We start from the raw sequence: 13071 nt of genomic DNA, 5'->3' as shown, positions 1-13071 counted from the left end.
TGATGGACTTCTGCTTCTGAGGGAAGGCAAACTGTATGTTTCTCACTGGAGACATTACTGACTTCTTCACCAAAAGATCCATTCCAGACTCATTTTCAACTGACGATAAAAAAAGGAGAACTTAACAACCCTCTTCCTTTTCATCCACCATGTACTTCATCATAGTCAAGTCATTGATTCAATTATTATGCTCTGGCTTTGCAGACTTCTGTATATTTGTCCATTTGTCTCCTTGAAGACATCATTACCGTTTCCAACTCTTTAACACATAACACTCTTGAGCTGCTCTGAGTGCTTTGGCAAGCTGCCCCGTCTGCTAATACAATGCTAGAATTCAGTGACGTCCTCCTTCAGGATCCCTCAAAATTTTGTAAGCTGTGATTATACCCATTCCAGCCTACAGCTGAAATCCAATAGGGTTGAATCCATCTATTTTTGAAGCACCTGTAAACCTACTAAGAAGCACACTTATAAAGACAACTTTTTTTTTTCTGTAGAGCTTTCTGGACTTCCTAAGTAGCTTCAAAGCTTCCATCCAGACTCGTAATGGAAACGAACAGCATTGTAGCTTTCCATAACAACACTCATTCACAAAGCGCACAACATAACAACATGAAATTTTAAGAAAAAAAATTCAATTTCAGAATCATTCCTACCCAATTACTCATTATTTTCAACGCAAAAGCTGGCTATCTAGCTCTATGCAGCTGATAACCAGATTTCTGTACCTTGTTGGCTAGGAGGTTGAAACTTACTCCTCACATAAGACAATCTATTAATTATGACCTGGATAGATCTAAGACTAACTTAGAGAAACAAAGGTTTTGGAGGGATGCAGCCCTAAAGAGATAAACTACCTGCAAATCACGCTGAATATGTACAGCATTATTTGGTTGTGCATAGCCTACGTATTTCTTTTGAGCAGAGCCTGTTTCTCAGTCACAAAGGCAACAGCCTCAGTTAATAAAAAGAAATGGATGTTCTAAAAGTATTTCAGGCCACCTGTAAGACTCTTCCTTATGTATATATTCAGGTACATAAAATGTGGGTATTTGTCTGGTCTCTTTCCATAACACACTAACAGTGTGGTGCCTGCTCATGAAGAACAAGAGTTTGGTGCCTGTTGATAAAGAACGCAAACTCTCAGTTTCTATTTAAAAGCACATTATGGACACAAGTACTGGATAATTAGGATGCAACAGCTACACTTTTAGGTTTCAAAATTACTTGGGAAAAGCAGAACATTCAATAGAAGCAAACAGGAAATAAAATCAGTAGTATCAATCAGGCATTTTCATTCCTAATTAGTTCTGTCTTCACCCCTTTCAAGCAGCTGATAACACGGGCTATGCCAGACGATCTGAACTGGATTTCTGCAATCAATTGTACATTCACCTAAATGGTAAATGACTGTATTGGCTTTGCATAGCCAGGTTTTGATAGCGGTGGTGTTACAGGAGTGGCCAAGGCCAAGCGGATCAGCAGTGGTGGCAGCACCTCTGTGATAACATATTTAAGAAGCAGAAAAAACTGCTGCACAAAGGCTGTTAGAAGAAAGGAGTGGAAATATCTGAAAGAAACAACTCTGTAGATGCTGACAGTGAAGAAGGAGGGGGCGGAGGTGCTCCAGGAGCTAGAGTAGAGATTCCCCTGCAGCCCATGGTGAAGACCATGGTGAGGCAGGCTGTCCCCCTGCAGCCCATGGAGGTTAACAGTGGAGCAGATATCCACCTGCAGCCCATGAAGGACCCCACGCCGGAGCAGGCAGGTGCCTGAAGGAGGCTGTAATCCCATGGGAAGCCTACGCTGGAGCAGACTCCTGGCAGAACCTATGGACTCGTGCAGAGAGAAGCCCACACTGGAGCAGGTTTGCTGGCAGGACTTGTGACCCCACGGGGGACCCATGCTGGAGCAGTCTGTTCCTGAAGGGACGCACCCCACAGAAGAGACCCATGCTGGAGCAGTTCGTGAAGAACCACAGCCTGTGGGAAGGACCCATGTTGGAGAAGTTCATGGAGGACTGTCTCCTGTGGGAGGGCCCCCACACTGGAGCAGGGGAAAAGCATGACAAGTCCCCCCCCTGAGGAGAAAGGAGTGGCAGAAACAACGTGCAATGAACTGACCACAACCCCAATTCCCTGTCCCCCTGTGCTGCTGGCGGGGAGGAGGTAGAGAAACTGGGAGTGACATCGAGTCTGGGAAGAAGGGAGGGGTAGGGGGAAGGTGTTTTAGGGTTTAGTTTTTATTTCTCATTACCCTACTCTGATCTGATTGCTAATAAATTAAACTAATTCTCCCCAAGTCGAGTCTGTTTTGCCCATGACAGTAACTGCTGAGAGATCTCCCTGCCCTTATCTCAACCCACGAGCCTTTTGTTGTATTTCCTCTCCCCTGTCCAGTTAAGGAGGGGAGTAACAGAGCAGCTTTGGTGGGCACCTGGCATCCAGCCAGGGTCAACCCACCACAATGCCATATTTGAGCATGTTTTCTAAGAAAACTGCTCTAAAATGTTTTACCAGATGCTGATGTTACAGGTGGCTGTTGCCAGATTCTAGGCAGAGGGAACTGCACATAGATGAGTTGGTCCCTCCAGCAGATCTTCCCTGTCAAGCAGCAGGGGACTGTATTTGCAAAGGAGGCACTTGCCTGTGTGCTACAATGGAGCTGCTTCTCACTGGGAGCTCATGGGTTTTCTGTAACTAAATTACTTCTGTTTAGGATATGACCAGGTTCAGTCTCTGATTTCTTCTCTATTGGAAACTGTCTCAGAAGAAAAGAAGCATTTAGCTCTTCTGAGAAACTGATGACAAGTTTTGAATCTCAGTTTAGGACCACTGCTTGATAGGTCCTGCCTCTCCATCACTGAGCACTGAAGTAATCATAAAATTTTACGCTCCCAAAAGTAAGCTCAGTCTGCATTTTTCCCATTCATAGCTTGTTTAGGTTTACATGTCATTGATTTTGTCCTGTTTCGAGCCGATATAAATGGGCAGCTCCTTTCCATTAGAAGAAATGTACCCATGCCACATATTACGTAAGTGAGATAACACCTTCCCATCAGCATCTCCAAAGAAGCATCAGATAATCACAAAACCATAGCCTAGAAATGAGAACCTGTGCTGCAGATATGAATGAGTCATATATAGGACACATAAGGAGGTATAGGACATTGCTTAATATGCTCCTGCATAGGCGGAGATGAACAGTTCTCAGCTAGGAGATATTCTGTTTTAATATAGTTCATGCAGAATCAGTAATACGAAACATTTTTGATACAGGTTCAACAAACACTTAAAAATACTAATTACAGCTCAATAAAAAAATTGTTCTATTTCAGCTTGAGGCCCCAAGAACTAACATTAAAAGAAGTGGATAGTCTCAGTGTTCAACTCAACACTCTAGAGATACTTTTAAAAGATAGCTTACAGTGAACACCAAGTAAGATTACCAGAGTTGCATAATAAAAATAAACTTAATATAGGACAATTAAGTAGCAGACAAGAAAAACTAGACAATAATCTCTTAATTGAACCTAGAAACCTGTATCATTCTGAAAAGAAGTATTTAGATTTGTCTTTGAAACACTCTCTTAATATCATTTGCTCTTGTCAGCATTTGTTCAATATAATTTTGTAATTTTTTTTTCCAAATTATTCCACAGTCTTTCAACAGATTTATTATGGCTTTTATTAAATGCAGACAAACACAAACAAAACCACCAAATACACACATATTTTAACTTATTTTATGAAATGAAATGAAATATTTGTATGCATATTTTATAAAACTACATCTGCTTTCCTATAAAAGGCTTGGGTACTTATTTCCTATTTAAAATAAATTGTTTGAAATCAAAACTAAAAAATTCCACATAACCATCAAAATAAAACAGAAAATGAATCCATCCTATGTCATCCTGGCAACCTATCTGAGTTAGTCAAAATTAGAAAAAGCACATAGCAGGCATTTTTATACTAATCTGCAAAAATCAAACCACCTTTTGTTTGGGGGGAAAAAGGAGCAGTCAAAAGAGGCTGACAGTAACTACACTCCATTACCTCACTGTAGCTTACATTTTGTAAAACCAGTCAGTTAAGGGAAAGAAAAATGACCGTATTACAACAGAGACTCCAATGTATTTGCAGTGGTTTCTCCATATTACTGTCAATGTTCATTCAGAAGTTTCAGAAACGTAAGCAGTTCGCAAGCTTCAGAGAAATATTAAACAAACAACTCATAATTGTAAAAAAAAAAAAAAAAGTACTGAATTTAGGAACTCAGCCGTTGTCTGCAAAATATTACAGAATATATATATTCAAATCTATAATCCATTTTCTAGGAGATCCCTAGTAAGCAAGTAATACAGAGCATAATTTTAAAAAATGGTTAAAAAGATAATAAGCTATTTTACTGCATAAACAGACTTAGTTATTTTTTCTTTCTGGGACAGTTAATAAAAGGTACAATATTTTGAAAGCCATTCCTTCCCTCTTCATATTTTAATTTCTTACATCACTATTTGCAAAATAATTTGCAAGCAGAGTAGCTCCTTGTCCTGTCTTCACTGCTGTTTGACAGTGCCCCAAAGGAGTGGAGTCCAATTTAAAAGAATCCGTGCAACTTCTCCAGCTCCAAATGCCCAGAACAGAACAAAAGGAGGAGCTGAGCAGATTTTTCTAAATTTTACTCAGCTGTTTGCTTCAAAAAGGATTGTCAGAAAACACAGATGCATCTGCAAGTGTCTTCTATCTTCAGCTAACTTCTTTTTGTGAAACAAGTTTGAAAGTGATTTTATATATATATATGCACACACACATAAAAAATAAAAGTATCAATATTAAAAAACACTGAATATCAAGGCACACTTTAGTTTAGACCATATGTAGACCTGAGAGATAGCAGCAATTTTGCATTTTGCCTTCCATAAGTCTTTTGAGTACTTTTGATACTCACATATTAGAGTCATTAAAATATAATGTATACTATATGTATTCATTCTTATGTTTTCTAAGCAACTTGCTACTTCATATCTCTAAACCTGTCGCTTTTAGGATGTTTTATGCACTTTATCCAAAGACTTTATATGACAGAGAACTTGACAGGCTGCTCTATAAGAAACTTTTTTCCCCTCCTTTTTTTGGAAGCAAAGTAACTGCAAGTGAGTTTTTCCTTCAGATGCACCTCTAGGAATGCTTACTGCAACAACAGAATGAACACTTTTTGTTTTTTTCTTAAACACTGACTCTACTTTTCTTAATCAAAGCAGGCAGAGCACTGATAAGCTACCAGTGGCACTGAGTGCAGCACCAAAGAATATCAAGGGCTATTTCAAATGAAATTTTGAACCTGCTTGGCAGTTCTTAATCACAATCTTCTTTCAGTTTCATACAACTGTAAAAGTAAAAATAAAAACTCTAAGAACTCTTGTTACAGTCTGTGGCCTTATGAATAGTGCCTTGATATGGGAAGTAAAACGCCTGGTTTCCCACAATAACAGCAGTGAGAGAGAAGGTGCTGAACAGCCCCATATATCATCATAAGAATTCAATATCCAGGACATTTTCTGTTCACTGTGCTTGAATTCAGAGGAAGACAAGATAAGGTTAGCAAAACACAGCAGAGATTACTTGTCACTTTAAAGCATCTCCCTGTGTTAACGGTTTTGTGTTGCAGGCTCTGAAGTACCAGCATATCCTCCCAGACAGCACTGAGGAGTAGCAGTTGAACAGTTCAGTGATAAAGTACACAATAACTCAAGTGGGTGCTAGATACAAGCGCTTGCAAGTATTAAGAATAATACATAAAGTGAAGCCCAATCATTCCTAAACAAAGGGCTGACAGCTCAGGTGGGTGGAAAGCCAGAGAGATCAAGAGTGTCATAAGGTTACACAGCTTTCCGTACAGCGTAATGTACCCGAAAAGAGAGCGGCAAAACAATACTCAGAGCAAAAGCAAGCTAAAAAAATATTTTATTCTTTTCTAGTAGTGAACTCCTCTCTCCCTTACTACTGCTTTCTGCACTGCTCCAGGTGTTGTGGTTTAATCCCAGCCAGGAACTAAGCACCACAGAGCCACTTGCTCACTCCTCCCCAGTCCCACTGGGACTGGGAGGAGAATCGAAAAAAAGTAAAGCTTGTGGGTTGAGATAAGAACAGTTTAATAACTAAACTAAAATAAAACAACAACAACAATAATAGAAGATAACAAAAAGAGGGAGAAACAAAACCCAAGTGAGGCACAATGCAGTTGCCCACCACCCGCTGACCAACCAATGCCCAAGCAATGATCTACCCCTTGCTGCCAACTCCTCACAGTTTATATGCTGAGCATGATATCCCATGGTATGGAACAGTCCTTCGGCTAGTTCAGGTCCTGGCCACGCTCCCACCCAGCTTCTTGCGCTCCTGCTTGCTGGCAGACCACGGGAAACTGAAAAATCCTTGACTTAGGGTAAGTGCTACTTAGCAACAACTAAAACTTCAGTGTGTTACCAACATCATTCTCACAGTAAATCCAAAACACAGCGCCGTACCAGCTACTGAGAAGAAAATTAACTCTATCCCAACTGAAACCAGGACACCAAGATAAATATCAAGTGCGTTCAGTCAAAACTATTCCCTTGATCTGAGACATCCTTAGTGTGGGTGAGGGATTACAAGCCTGAGAGGTGCAAGTCTGGGCTGTAAATTCATGTTCTCCAGTAAACCTCGGGGCAGCCATCAACCAACAAGAACTAGTCTACCCACCTTGGTCCCTCAGTGTTTCCAGGCTCAAGCTTCTTAAGATTTAACTCTTTACAGTCCACCAGAACGTCAATGTAACTCAGGTAAATGTAATAGAGGTAAAATGAGAGATGAGCCAAAAACAATCTAGTACCTCGGATCAACAGCCTGGGAAGCGTAAGAACTGGCTGTAGCAAGCACCTGAAACTCAGCAGAGCTATGTAACACAGTCTGCTGCTGCTCCTCTCTTCCAGGCTCCTCCAGCAACATAAATCACACTGGAAGATCTTCACAGGGTCAACACGGAATTGAAAGCTGATTTCAAATATTATGTTACTAAGCAGTAGCACACTATTGGAAAATAAAACATAATTTATGTCTCAGCACAGATACAGAGTCTGCTAAGCTAGTCCCAGAAAGCACTTCTAGAGCACAGCACAGAACAGAGTTTATTACAGAGATGATTAGCAACTAAGCACATTTCCTTCGTGTGCTTTTTACAACCTAAACATCATTCAATGCATATGTATACCAACTAAAACTTGGCTTGTCAACACTGCAATATTGCAATATAATAGGGAGAGAGGGTAAAATACAGTCTCAAACAATACAAAATCACAGAATCACAGAATGTTAGGGGTTGGAAGGGACCTTGAAAGATCATCTAGTCCAACCTCCCTGCCAGAGCAGGACCACCCAGAGTAGGTCACACAGGAACGCGTCCAGGAGGGTTTTGAATGTCTCCAGAGAAGGAGACTCCACAACCTCTCTGGGCAGCCTCTTCCAGTGTTCTGTCACCCTCACAGTGAAAAAGTTTTTCCTTATGTTGAGGTGGAACCCCCTGTGCTCCAGCTTGCACCCATTGCCCCTTGTCCTGTCACTGGCCATCACCAAGAAGAGCCCGGCTCCATCCTCCTGACACTCACCCTTTACGTATTTACAAACATTGATGAGGTCACCCCTCAGTTTCCTCTTCTCCAAGCTAAAGAGACCCAGCTCTCTCAGCCTTTCATCACAAGAGAGATGTTCCACCCCCTTCATCATCTGTGTGGCTCTGCGCTGGACTCTTTCAAGCAGTTCCCTGTCCTTCCTGAACTGAGGGGCCCAGAACTGGACACGTTATTCCAGATGCGGTCTCACCAGGGCAGAGTAGAGGGCAAGATAATTTTTGGCTACGTAATTAAAAAAAATTGAATTTTTTAAAGCTATACTGACATGATATCAGGAGTGAAACTGTAATTTTTAGATCACTATATATACAGTTGCCTGTTAGATGCATTTTCAAATACTATATCAAAACATAAAGAAAAACATCAGTGGAAACTAGTGGTCCGTTCAGTTCCATGTCATGTGTCCAACAGTGGGAACACTTATGAAATGAGAAAGCTGACACTTTCTGGGGTTGTTTCCCTTCTAACTGCCCTGGCATTCAGATGTTCAGCCGCAAGAGCCTGGCCTCCTGTTGAACAAGACTGCCACGTGTGGATAACAGGAAATTGCAATTTTTTTCAGTTCAAATACAAGCATTACTGTAATACAGAATTAATTTTTTTTTCTAGACCTAACTACTGCCAGGTCTAGGTCTACCACAAAATAAAGCAAGACTAGTTTTTGTCATTTTGCTGTTAGTCCATTAAGACACACAAAATACTAGTTTTCAATTACTGCCCTTTTATTATTCCCTGCTTGACCTGCAATCTTCACTGTTTTGGATGCAGAGGGATCTTATCCTCAGGCAAAAGCACAATTTACTATCATTAGTCAAGCTCTCCACAGATCTTGCCAACTTTTTCCAAGAAAAATTAGGAAAAACTAGGACATGTAATTCTAATATTTGTTGTACAAAAAGTGAACATGAGTATAAAGAAGAAAGCCAGAAAAAACCCCAATAAGGCTGACAGCCCATTGTAAAGTATCAGTGAGAAGCTTGGGCAAACTTTGCTTCTGCTTCATGGATTCACAAACTGAGATCCAAACAAGGTTCGAAAGGATAAAAATAAATAAAACAATATTTTCCTGGGCAGTGTTTGCCCTCCAAGACAAACACTTGGTGACACTGACTGTCTGGCAAGTAGAGTGAATGCTGGAGCCAGAAGTTTATCAAAACAGCCATTTTCCTTTCCTCCCACTTAGCAAAATGTAACATTATCTTAGCACAGGGGTTTCAGAACTTAGGCTCTTCAAAACTATGACTTTTTGCCTTTTGTTTTGCTATGAAAGCACAGATACGGTGAATCAGCTCAAAAGATAGTATTTTCAGCCTGAAATCATGTTCGCAAACAAAACTGGACACTATCACATCACTACTTTGGCACACAGGCGGGCAAAGTAAGATCTGTGCAGGCCAGAGCTGGAAGATGCCATCCCTCACAGCACTTCAGTTCAGCAATGCGCTGCAATGTTTGCTTTCAGACTCAAAATTTGAGTCTGAAAGGCCATGGTCAGAGGGTCTCCAGGGGATGCACGGGGCCTTCCCGCCCCATAGCTGACACAACCCTACCCCTGAATTGCTTCCAGGCCACGCATGGCAAGCCTCTAGGGCAACAGTTAATTTCCAGAGACAGCCTCATGAAGACAGAATTATCCAGGAGCACACAATCATGGAGAGTCTGACAAGCCAAAAGAAAAGTCTGGTGTTTTGTGTACTCTGAGGTAAAAACCCTTCCTGACTTTACCGATTCATACCTGCACCAGTTGACAGTCATTTATCACTTCCTATCTCTATGCAATACACAAATCAAAAGAAATCCTAAATGCACAACCTGGGACTGAGTATCCACAGAAACAAGAGAGGACACACAGCCTCAGCATACAAGAGACTCCTATTCAACCTATCACGGGTAAAGCAGAGAATACTTTACCACAAATTACAGGCAAGGTAACGGACAAGGAATACACCCTCATGCATTAGACAACCAAAATGTTCACTTCTTAATAGGAAACATGGACTATTCAACTGCATGGAAAATTAGTATTGGCCAGTCCTTAAAACTCGTAATTTTTGTAATCTCACTCTGCCAGCATCCGGCAGATTCTTCAATTTTATGGCCTCCAAACATACAACCCACTAACAATTCTGACCTTGGATATTAAAATACCGTGTTGAAATGATCAGTGTCTGCTGCTGTACCTGAGAGTTCACCGTACACAGATCCCTGTTTCCAAGCTCACAAGATGCAAAAGCAGCACACAATGCAGGTGCATACTGATTTCTTAACATATAGATGTGTTTTCAGGAGTCGTACATCAGTGTAACTATTAAAATCAATTACTTGATTTTGATTCATGACCATGTTCTTTCTGGCTTCAAAAATCTACAATAAGATTATTTATTATTCCATAAACATAACTCAGGAACACTAAATATACCTTAACTACAAACTGGGAGTATGGTCAAACAGAAGCTACTGGATTTCATGCTATAAACTTTAGGACACTCAGTCCCACTGAGATGATGATTCTTCTATAGCTGTCAAAACAAACACAGATTCAGGCATGCTTACTGCTCAACAGCTGGTTACTTTTCATTTGCATCAATACACAACTGACAGCCTACGTAACTACATCGGAAGACAGAAGCATCATAAAAAGGCTGAGTTGTTATGTTGCATCTTCATGAACTGAGATGTCTGCGTATTTCATTTCTAAAAAACTGTACATCTTCAGACACATGATAAATACAAATCACAATTTAACATGCCTGCAACAGTATTTCTATGACTGCTGAGAACTTGAGCAGTAACATACAGAAGAACACTGGACAAAACTGTGAATGCTACACTCCTAATTTTACAGGTTTTCACCACTGGAAACTTTTATTTTCAGATGAGGATTTTTTTTTTTTTTTGAAGCTAAGAAGATTTCATATAATGATTCTAGCTACTCCAGTCTAAGTTTGATGATTAAACATCTAATTTAATTTAAATAGTGATTCACTGTTCAAAAATCCAGTGACATTCCCTGCCTTGGTCTACATTTAATACAATTGGAAGAAACTGAGCACTGCAAGAAGTTCTCTATTGCTCTATTTAATATAACGGAGAGTTATGCAACTACAGAAGATAAACCTTTATTCTGAAAGGGTTTATGGGCCCCAGGGATATCTTTTTCATAGAAGTAACATCTTTATACTGAAATAGCAGCTGTTCCTTACCTGAAAAGAGTTCATGCATCGAAGTGAAGGTGGTAGAGAGGTAGTACTCAAACCCAGTATCAGGAGTAATTCCAAACAGGTTTCTGATGGAAACTTTAAAGGATGAACTCCCATATCATTTTCCCATGCATCAGCAAGGCTATAAAGTTAAAAAACAAAAAACAAAAAGAAAAAACTGTTACATTCTCTTAAAATACATCTAAACCCCAAGTTTCATATAAATATTAGAACGTGTTATAATATTGTGATAAAGGAGTCTCTTCACATTTTCCCTTAAGTCACAGATAAGTGTGTTTTACCAGAAATACAAGGTGCATTTAGAATACCTTATCCATAACACAAATCTTACAAAATCCGAAATATGAAAGCAAAACCTAGCGTACATTAGAGCAATCTGCTTATGTTTCTGACTCAAACTTTTATTGTTTCTGAACCAAATTTCATCTGCCACTGGCAATTTCCTGTCATATAGTGTATTTACATATAGAGTATTCTACATAGAACGTAATGCCTCCACTTTTTAGTTTGCTTCTAGAAAGAAAAATGTCCTTTCACTTTTAAAAAGACAGGAGGTCAGGTGTGACTTTCAACATTGAAGTTTCTGATGCTCTCACTGGAACCTTACTAACAGTCTATACCAAGCAAAAACTCAACACCAGTTCATTTTTTACAGCTTTCTGCTTTAGATGTATTAAAAGAACTAAGATTTCTAGAGCTAGTCATAAAAACAACATTCTGAAAGCACATTTCTGTAAACTGTTCCTGCTATCACATGAAAAACAAGATTAGTTCAATAAGATTAACTCAAAACACAAGAACATTCCACTTCCTATTGTTCAGGCTTGTTTCTTCCTTAATGCACAAATTGTCAGACAGATCAGTGATCCAGTTTAGTAATTTTATCTGAGCAGCTAGTATCAGATACTCCAGAGCAAGATGGACACCAATTATTCTCATCAGATCTGAGAGCATCACTTTGGAATACAAAGCTTGCTACCCTTCCATGTCCAAGACCTTACTTCCAAGATTCCAATAAATAGTTTTAGCATCAGCTTTCACTTTTAAATTCCTCCAGCTCTTCTGGAAATATACTACTGTGACTGAACCACTGCTCATCAACATATCAGCTTGTTTTAATGTCCTATCTAGAAATAGTTGCATTTTTTTAAGTACCTAAAAGAAAAGGCATCACTCCAACATTCAGCATGGTGAAAACTGAGCAAACACTCTCTTCACAGTATCTGTGTCCTTCTGGATGCTTCTCATTCTCTCAAGTCTCCCAAGCCCACCGATCCTCTGTAAAGTCCTGCTTCTTAGATACAGGATTGCAGATAAACTTTCTGTGCATATGATTCCATTAGTAACTCATCCTAGCACCTTCTTAGCTCTTCTAGAAGATATTCTACTTAGCATAATTTACACATCTCTCTTCAAAGAATGGGTGTATTTTCACTTTCTTACCTCCATTTGTCTGAAACTGGCCTCTTGAATTTTAACTGTTTGGTTTTTTTCCTTTTCTAATCTTCACGGGTTTTCCTCCTTCCTCCTTTATCTGTGGGTATGTAAGAATCCACTTCTGCCTCAATACACAGAAGCAAGGCCCATAATGCACACAAGGTCAGCAGGGCTTCCATCTCCGTAAAAAAGAAGTGCTCTCTTTCACTCTTTTTTTTTTTTTTTTTTAAAATCCACAATAAAAGACAAATGGAATTATATCACTTCTAAATTACCAAATGTACCATGTCTTTTCTCAACCCTCAACAAAATGAGTGAGTCACTTTGACATAAGGAGGTCTAAACATGGAAAGAAGAAGGAGGGAGGCAGTCTGGGCTAGGCACCCTCTGGCGCCTCTAACGGCAGCACATCACTTAAGGTCTCCACACGTGGCTGAAACCATATCGAAGGACAGAGGCCACAACCTACCACACATTAACAGCCTTCATAAAACGCAGTATGTCACAGGACACTTACACTGCGCCAGATGGATCTGAAAAAGCTGTTTAAAGCTACCACAAAAAAAAAAAACCCTGTCTGCTAGGACAAGAAGGTGAGCAGCTTGGAGCGCACCCTGGAGTATTTTCACTATTGAAAGGTACAAGCCTCCAGCTAAATCCAAATATCGAAAGGAAGCAGGATTCTTTTAAAAGACTGTGCAAGTAGCCAAGCCGAGAACAGGCAGGCCTGACTGGTCCAGA

The 13071-nt window shown here is 39.9% G+C and overlaps 1 protein-coding gene across 1 annotated transcript in view; it reads right to left on the bottom strand.

The window, feature by feature from the left end:
- Positions 1-4602: 4602 nt before the first annotated feature.
- The window catches only part of UBE3D (ubiquitin protein ligase E3D), a 59842-nt gene continuing 51373 nt past the window's right edge, over positions 4603-13071 (bottom strand). Inside the window, exons 9-10 of the mRNA XM_086460464.1 lie at positions 10876-11014; positions 4603-4629 (exon numbers count right to left, since the gene is read on the bottom strand). Coding sequence (XP_086316590.1) covers positions 4603-4629; positions 10876-11014 — 166 coding nt within the window. The remainder of the gene's footprint in view (positions 4630-10875; positions 11015-13071) is intronic.

Source organism: Leptosomus discolor, chromosome 2, assembly GCF_034619465.1.
Source record: "Leptosomus discolor isolate bLepDis1 chromosome 2, bLepDis1.hap2, whole genome shotgun sequence".
Taxonomy (NCBI): Eukaryota; Metazoa; Chordata; class Aves; order Leptosomiformes; family Leptosomidae; genus Leptosomus; species Leptosomus discolor.
The sequence above is the reverse complement of the archived record's forward strand: the minus strand, read 5'-3'. Positions and strand labels throughout refer to the sequence as shown.